The following is a 7,197-nucleotide window of genomic DNA, read 5'->3' on the forward strand; positions in this document are numbered from 1 at the left end:
GCCAAATTCACCACCTCCGCAGTCGAGTCCGCTTCGGCCGCTTCGGCGGCGGCCGCGTCTCCCGGGGAGGAGTAACTGAAGCTACCGTGCGGCGAGGTCAGGCGGCGGCAGTGCCGCAGCAGCGCGCTCCAGTCCCCGGGGAGCAGGTGATCGGGGCGGAACCTCGCCGCGGCGTGTGAGGGAGGAGGCGTCGAGGCAGTGGAGCCGTGACGCCCGCTTGCCTGTCCCTGGGCGCGGCAGAAGCACTGGTAGCTCTCGCTGTTGGCCCCGGCGGCGACAATCCAGTGCCGACAAGAACCGCGGCAGAGGGCGAGGTTTGGTGGCAGCTGAGCAGCCCGCATGCCACTCGCCATGACGGCCCACAGCCAACGCAAGACGCTGCCCCAGGCGTATATACACATATGCATATATATATATGGATGCATACATACACATATGCATATATATATACACACAAGAAAAAGGCGGTTGAGTCGTGTGACGCACAGTAACACACACACACTCACGTGGTTAAGGTGCGAGGCACAGTTATTGAGGAACGCACACACATGTGTCCAACCACACACCCCCACACACATATGAGGGTGGAAAAATATATATATAAATAGACATAAAGATACGCACAAACGCACAATAACAAAAAAGAAAAGGCGGTTGAGTCGTGTGACGCACAGTAACACACACACACTCACGTGGTTAAGGTGCGAGGCACAGTTATTGAGGAACGCACACACATGTGTCCAACCACACACCCAACATGCACCGAGGGGCACACACACACACACCCATGAAGATAGGCAGATGTGCATACATCTATGGACGTGGATGCGTATCTGCCAAGACATCAGCCGCATTACCAGGGAGGCATATATATATATATATAATAGCGCCAACAGTAAACATTAACATGCCACACCCAACCCAAAGCCACCTTTATTTTTTCGGGTAATAATGGCGATTAGAGCCACGACGAAAAGAACTCTTCTTCTTCGGCCCCCCGGGATTGCTGCTTTCATACGCGTCTCTCTCGTACCGCAGTTGCGCAACAACCTCATCCTCCGCACTCGCGCTTAGCAGCCTCTCGCAGCGTGATGACAAACTGGGATCGATCAACAACATCGTAAAGGTGAAGGGAAGAATGCTTGTCAACGGGTCAGGAGCGACACGTCGCCTGGTTTCATCCCACCAACGCAGAGCTGGGCCACTTCGCGCCTTGCCATCTCTCCTCTCAAGAAGGGTTGGATGAACTTCTCCACTTTCCTTCAATACCGCAGTGTGAACGTAAAGCGACTCGGGAGCATCAGGGTGAACCGCCTGCGAGAGCAGCCGGATGCCGTCCAGGAGCTGCTGCCCTTGTTCCACACGGTCCTCGTAGTAGAATACGTGCTTGGGGCGGTTCTGGGCAATCAGCGAGTACAACGCCTCCAGCTTGAACTTCACCGTGCCGTACGTCTCGTGCGGCTTCAGCAGCACCGCGCCCAACATGTCTCGCAGCCCCCCATGCGTTAACAGTTCCTCAATACGATAGCGAAACTTCTCGTCGCGGCCGGTTAGCACAAACATTTTGACGTCTTCCGGGGCCCCGATGGCGGCGGCGTCCCTTTGGCGCTGCCGCAGCTCCATCATTCGCCGGAGGACGGGTGTCAGGTACCACTCCTGGATGGGCGGGGCCGTCGGCACCGCGGGCGGCAGCAGCGTGGTGAGGCTTTGAAACCAGCCCAGGCCGTTGTCCGTGAGCGGCCGCATGAGCCTCGCGTACACGTTTGCCCCGTGTGTCTCCTTTATCCTCGCGGACGGGGAGGGGGAGTAGAAGATGGTCCCATCAAAGTCAAAAATGTGCAGCTCCATTGCTCCGCGACAGTCCACACCGTGCGCCGCTCGGGAGCGTGATGGTCGCAGCGAACGTGAGGGGAGTGTGTGCTACGGTCTAGCAAATCCTAGGCTGGTGAGGAGTATCCGTTGACGAGGGAGAAGAGAGAAAAGCAAGGAGGATGTGGCTGAGTTCGGTCCCCCAAAAAAGAAAGGCAGAGCGCAAAAAGGAAAAGGAGGCCGAGGGTGCTGAAACGAAGGGGGGGGGGGGGGCATCCCCACACCACCGGTGATGAGGTCCCCCCGCCCCAAAGTAACGAACAAACAAACCTGGGTCGGCAGGCAACATTACCGAGGCTGCCGCTGCCTGTTGAGGAAAAGAGGCGCAAGTGGAGCAAATCACCACAAGAGCCACAACAACAAATATTGCTACTACGCGTCCTGTCATGTCGTATCGACGCAGCGCAGTGACCAGAACCAAACCGGTGTTCGGGTGGTGACTTGCGCATCGAACCCCCCGGTAAGCAGCGGAAATCAAGGCTCGAGGGGACAAAGAAGAAAAAGCAGCGCCGCGCGTCTGCCGCCCCCCCCCCCCCAGTCCCAGCGTGGGCAGAGAGAGAAAGAGGGCAGAGGAATGGTGATTGTCCTGGGCGGGGTTAGCGGGACTCGTCTCCAAGGATGCGCAGGCCGCCCTCCGCCTCAGGGCGAGCCATCATGCCTCTAATCCACGCCAGCGTGTCGCCCACGCTCTCCGGCGCCGCCTGCTTGCTAAAACTCATTCCCACAATCTGCCCCATGATGTGCTTGTGCACCCGCTTGAAGCCTATTCCCTCAATACACGCGATCCAGTCGTCTATCCAGGAGCCGCGGCGGGTGCACTGCGTGCGCGTGCTCACAATCACGAGCAAGCCTCCATCCTTGAGGGCCAGGTGGGCGTGAAGACAGGCGCGGTACCGCAACCGAGGATGCGGAAGAAAAGATAGCATCAGACAGAAAAATACGACATCGAATTGGCAACGCGCCACCCAAAGAGGCCCTCCAGGCATTTTCCTCACGCCCCCGGCGTTGGCGTTGGCGCTGGCGTTGGCTCGGACAAGCGATTCCGTCTTCTTCACAGTCGCACATTTCCTGACACTGCCGCTGCTCCTGTTGCTGCTGATGTCGCTGTCTCCTGCCTCCACCGCTTCCGACGCCTCTTCCTTCCTTCGCTCCCCGACATCGTAAAAGCGCACGGCAAGCCAGTCCCCTTGCAGGACATCACTGTCCTCAAAGGGGCACAGGTCCACTGCCGTCACTGCTAGGGGAACCTGAAGCACCCCGTTCGTGACCACTTTTCCTTTAAACGGGCCGTAACAGGAGCCTACGTCGAGCACCTGCAGCGGCAGAGCTGGTTGCAGCGGAGTGTCGCCACCAGTTGTGGAACGACGGCGTCTTACCAGATCGCGTGTGAGAGACATGTAAAGACCAGCCAATGATGCCGCCGACCCCCTCAATGTCCCTTGGACGTGGCTTGCTCGCAGAATCTTGTGAGGTAGAGGCTCTGACGGCACATTTGTGTCAGCTTCGTTGCCCTTTTCCCCCTCACAACCATGTAGTGTAAGTGCGTCGTACGCCGCAGATTCAACTTCTGCTGCAGTTGCTTGGCGGCCGCGAGCGGCATAAAAGGCACGACGCCATGCCTTTATGGTGGCCGTTGCAATACGGGGAATGCGCTCATAAACCGCCGTGCATGGAACTACCGAAGAATGCCGGGGATGACCGCATTCCTCGGAAGAGTCTAACTCACGAGCCTCATTATGCCGCTGCAACTGCTGCTCCGTGTTGGCGAGCGGCACGCAGGTGCCGAGGTAATAGTCAGCCACGCAGTGCAACGAGTACGCCACGCGGTCGTTGTAGCGCAATGACCCAAGTGTGGGTTGCTCATGCTGCTCACCTGCCTCCTCCAGGACCGTGTCCCGCGGACGCCGGGAGCGGGTAATTGCTACTCTGCCAGCAGCAGAGGCAGACTGAGAAGGAAACCCACACGCGGTCGCCCCTTCCCCCTCTTGACACGGGTCCCAATAACGGGTCGCAATATCATGCATTGCGGTCGCGTAGACCTTCATATTTTGTCCCTCCCCGGCTATAATACGCGACCAACGCGCCTCTTCGTCTTCGTGCGCTTCCGCCCCCTGCGACGACAAAACAGCCGCGTCGGTGGACATGCGCTGCTGCAGGCGATAGTGAAACGACTTGATTGTGTCAGCCAGCCCAATGCGGTCCGCATTTGGCCCTGCCTCCGCGAGCGCCTCCCCGCCGCCGGCTGCCGCGTCCCTCGCCATCGAACGCCCGCCTCCTTCGCCCCTTTTTCTGCTGCCGCGGCCGTCTCGCGGCGGAACTGGGAAGGAGCGGCGAGAAATAGAAGGAAGAAAGAAGGAAGAAGAAAAATGAGGGAAAGGGGAAAAAGATGGACGAGTAGGGGATCGAACCCTAGGCCTTCCGTATGCGAAACGGACGCTCTACCACTGAGCTACACGCCCGACGAGGACGGGTGACGCAACAACCAGAAATAACATGAAGTCGTTCATTTCTTCGCCGTTTTTTTTCCCCTCGTGTTTTTTTTTTTGTTCTTCGCCACGGAGAGGACAAGAAAAGAAGAAAAAGAACGAAGTGGAAGGAGCACGCAGAGGAGAAACTTACGCGGTAATGGGAGGAGGAGGAGGAGGAGAATGTGGCGGCGGTTCCCCGCCACATACACGAAAAGAGATACATATATTTATTATCTTACATTATATATAGATATTTTCTTTTATAATGTAGGCAGAAAGGGAGAGAGAAGGAAGGAGTCAAAGCCAGCCACACTACGCCCGCAGCCGTAAATGAGCACAAGTACAAAACTTCTATATATAATACAATAAATATATCCCCAAAATAGTACTCTTTTTTTTAAAATTACTGTATATGCGTGTGTGTGAGTGCTTTTTTGAACTCCATCCGCCCCTTTCATCTTGCTGTTGTCGTCGTCGTTGGTTTCACTCTTCTCTTCTTCTTCTCTATGTCTCTCTTTCTTTCCCTTTCTCCTCTACGCGTCATCAAAGCTGCCTCCCTCACCAACGGGGTCGCAGATAACCTCAATGTTGCTCTGCAGCAGGTCCTGGTAGCCCTCACTGCCTAACGCCGCGCCATAGACGCTGACGCACTTCAGCGAGGGGCAACCGACAAGGAAGTTGACGTCGGTGACCGCCGTCGTCCTCAGGTCCAGCTCCTCCAACTCGGGACACGCCGTGAGGGAGGTGATCCCCTCGTTTGTGACCGCCGTGTTGGCGCAAAAGATGCGGCGAATGCGCTTGCACGTGGACAGCACATTGATGTCTTTGATGTCTGTGCACGTCGTCAGCACCACCACCTCCAGCATGGGCAAATTCTCAAGGAACACCAGCGAAAGGTCATCGAGGGGCGAGTTGGTGGCGTCCAGCACCCGCAGCGCCTGCAGTGAGGAGACGAAACTGATATCCTTTATTTTCGCGTGGGCCATGCGAAAGAGCTCCAGCTTGGCGCAGCAGGTCAGAAACTGCAGACCCTCCCCGTGGGTAGCCGAGGTGATGTCAAGGAAGCGAAGCCCTTGGAGTCTACAGAGGGGCTCGAAGCTTTCCAGCCTGGCGCAGCCGTCTAGTGAGAGGAACTCCAGGCGATTCTGCATGGATGGCGCCAGTGCACGCAGGGTTACGAAACGCAGGAGCGTGTCGCGGAGGTGCAGCGAGACAAGGGACTTCTCCCGCACCTCCGCCGACACACGGGTGAGGGCGGTGTCAATGTGAGCCCCGGGCAAATGAAGGATTTTCAAATTTGTGGTGAAGTTCGTAAAAAACCTGTTGACGGTGTCATCGTAGACGTCGCAGTTCTCAACGTACAACTCCTCCAACGCGGCGGCGGTGGCCGGTGCGATGCCGTTCAGGTTGCTCAGTTTAGAGCACGAGCGCAGCTTGAGTCGCTTGAGCTTCGGGAGCAGCAGACCGACGACGCCGTCCGCCACAAGGGGGCAGAGGTCCACCTCAAGCGACTCTAGACTCGCCACGCGGCTCGCCCCCGCAACGGAGGTGATTTTGCGACAGAGGGCCAACTCCAGTTTCCGCAGGTTTGTAAGCGGGGCCAGGGCGTCGAAGACGTCAAGGTCGATCTGTGAATGATGCAGCACCAGACTTGTTAGGCCGTCCGCCACGCACTGGTGGTGGCGGCTCAGCATCTTCACCCCAAGCGTGGTAAACTTGCGGCCAATGGGAGACACGGAGGAGAGACCAAAATTGGAGCGGCCCTCCTCGTCGTCCTTGGCGTTAAAGATGACGCAGTGGCCGTACTTTGACATCATAATCTCCTCATGTCCCGCCCACGGCCCCTGCGGGTGCTGCACGGCGCGGCGGTAGGGCTTTGACACGCACCGCACCGCGCAGAGCGTGCGGCGGTTGTACGGCACGAAACGCAGCACCTGGTGCAGCACCCGCAGGGTGTCGAGGTCCCCCGTGAGCGGCTCCGTCGAGGCGTGTGACAACATCAAGCTACTTCTCACAGGCGATAGACGCAGGCATAAACGTTATACAAAGATTTTTGCCTATATAAATATATATATATATATGTACGTGTGTTTGCGCGTGCGTGTGTGTCCTTCTGCGCTGGCGGGGATGGCTGGAGGGCGGCGCCGCCGCGGCGTGGTCCGCCACCGGCCGACGAACGTGAACCGTGCGGGGACGAATACCGCCGGCAAAACGCGCCGAAGGCAACACAAAACACCACGCCGGCACGGCCTCGGCGCTAGCGCAGCTTAAACCCCCGCAACCTTCACTTGTGGAGGCAGAGGGGGGAAGAAAGGCCGGCAGAGCGGCGTCAGCGCAGGGAGCAGGGGACACAAAAGACCAACAAACACACACGCAACAACAACAAAAAAACAACGGGGGGAAGGCAGAGGACCACACTCGACAGAAGTTTCACTGCAAGGAAACATCAGAAATAAAAAAAGTACACCACACCTCAACGTCGCTGCCGCCTCGCCAAAAACAACACCAAGGTAGGGAATAAAGCACTCAAAAATAGTCACGTAAAAAAAAAAGCAACAAATTCAAATAAATAAAAAATGAAGCTTCCATTGCTTCCGCTTGTGAAACAACACGCATATTACCCCAAGTCAGCGGAATATAGACTTGGAAATCCGTTCCACGTCGTTTACGGCATGATTGGCACAGTAAAATTGGTGCGTCGTGGCATTCCCCTTTCACGGTCTTTGCCGTCGCGCTTCAACGCATGAAAACTTCCAATGAGACCATCAATCACCTCCAGACGCTCACGATGCAACTCCGCCACTGCCGCTAAACCATCGTCACTAAAGGCCACATGGCAGCCCAGACGCTCATCCGATGG

General features: G+C 56.9%; 4 protein-coding genes and 1 non-coding gene across 5 annotated transcripts, besides 7 other annotated features; all 5 read right to left on the bottom strand.

The window, feature by feature from the left end:
* Positions 1-2: 2 nt before the first annotated feature.
* On the bottom strand, positions 3-353 carry Tco025E_03185 (putative Bis(5-adenosyl)-triphosphatase; the record flags this gene model as incomplete). Its single annotated transcript, XM_029370107.1, has 1 exon — positions 3-353. A coding segment is annotated over one exon (351 nt), but the record flags the coding sequence as incomplete, so codon positions are not given.
* A 37-nt stretch (positions 354-390) lies between these two features.
* Positions 391-450: a microsatellite.
* Positions 451-866: 416 nt separating this feature from the next.
* Positions 867-886: a microsatellite.
* A 47-nt stretch (positions 887-933) lies between these two features.
* Tco025E_03186 (OB fold-containing protein) lies at positions 934-1,848 on the bottom strand (the record flags this gene model as incomplete). The annotated part of the gene is made up of 1 exon (XM_029370108.1): positions 934-1,848. The coding sequence occupies one exon, from the start codon at positions 1,846-1,848 to the stop codon at positions 934-936; it is 915 nt and encodes a 304-aa protein (XP_029229802.1).
* Positions 1,849-2,465: 617 nt separating this feature from the next.
* On the bottom strand, positions 2,466-4,130 carry Tco025E_03187 (methyltransferase; the record flags this gene model as incomplete). Its single annotated transcript, XM_029370109.1, has 1 exon — positions 2,466-4,130. One exon carries the CDS (start codon positions 4,128-4,130, stop codon positions 2,466-2,468), a length of 1,665 nt encoding a protein of 554 aa, XP_029229803.1.
* Positions 4,131-4,208: 78 nt separating this feature from the next.
* Positions 4,209-4,255: a sequence feature (GA-rich).
* Position 4,256: 1 nt separating this feature from the next.
* Positions 4,257-4,328, bottom strand: Tco025E_03188. Its single transcript has one exon. It is a non-coding gene; the product is annotated as a tRNA-Ala (tRNA).
* Positions 4,329-4,497: 169 nt separating this feature from the next.
* Positions 4,498-4,529: a sequence feature (GA-rich).
* A 25-nt stretch (positions 4,530-4,554) lies between these two features.
* Positions 4,555-4,591: a microsatellite.
* A 279-nt stretch (positions 4,592-4,870) lies between these two features.
* On the bottom strand, positions 4,871-6,337 carry Tco025E_03189 (Leucine-rich, ribonuclease inhibitor subtype; the record flags this gene model as incomplete). Its single annotated transcript, XM_029370110.1, has 1 exon — positions 4,871-6,337. The coding sequence occupies one exon, from the start codon at positions 6,335-6,337 to the stop codon at positions 4,871-4,873; it is 1,467 nt and encodes a 488-aa protein (XP_029229804.1).
* Positions 6,338-6,395: 58 nt separating this feature from the next.
* Positions 6,396-6,421: a microsatellite.
* A 266-nt stretch (positions 6,422-6,687) lies between these two features.
* Positions 6,688-6,732: a microsatellite.
* The last annotated feature ends 465 nt before the right edge of the window (positions 6,733-7,197 follow it).

Source organism: Trypanosoma conorhini (genome assembly GCF_003719485.1).
Source record: "Trypanosoma conorhini strain 025E chromosome Unknown Tco_14.4_contig_00140, whole genome shotgun sequence".
NCBI lineage: Eukaryota > Euglenozoa > Kinetoplastea > Trypanosomatida > Trypanosomatidae > Trypanosoma > Trypanosoma conorhini.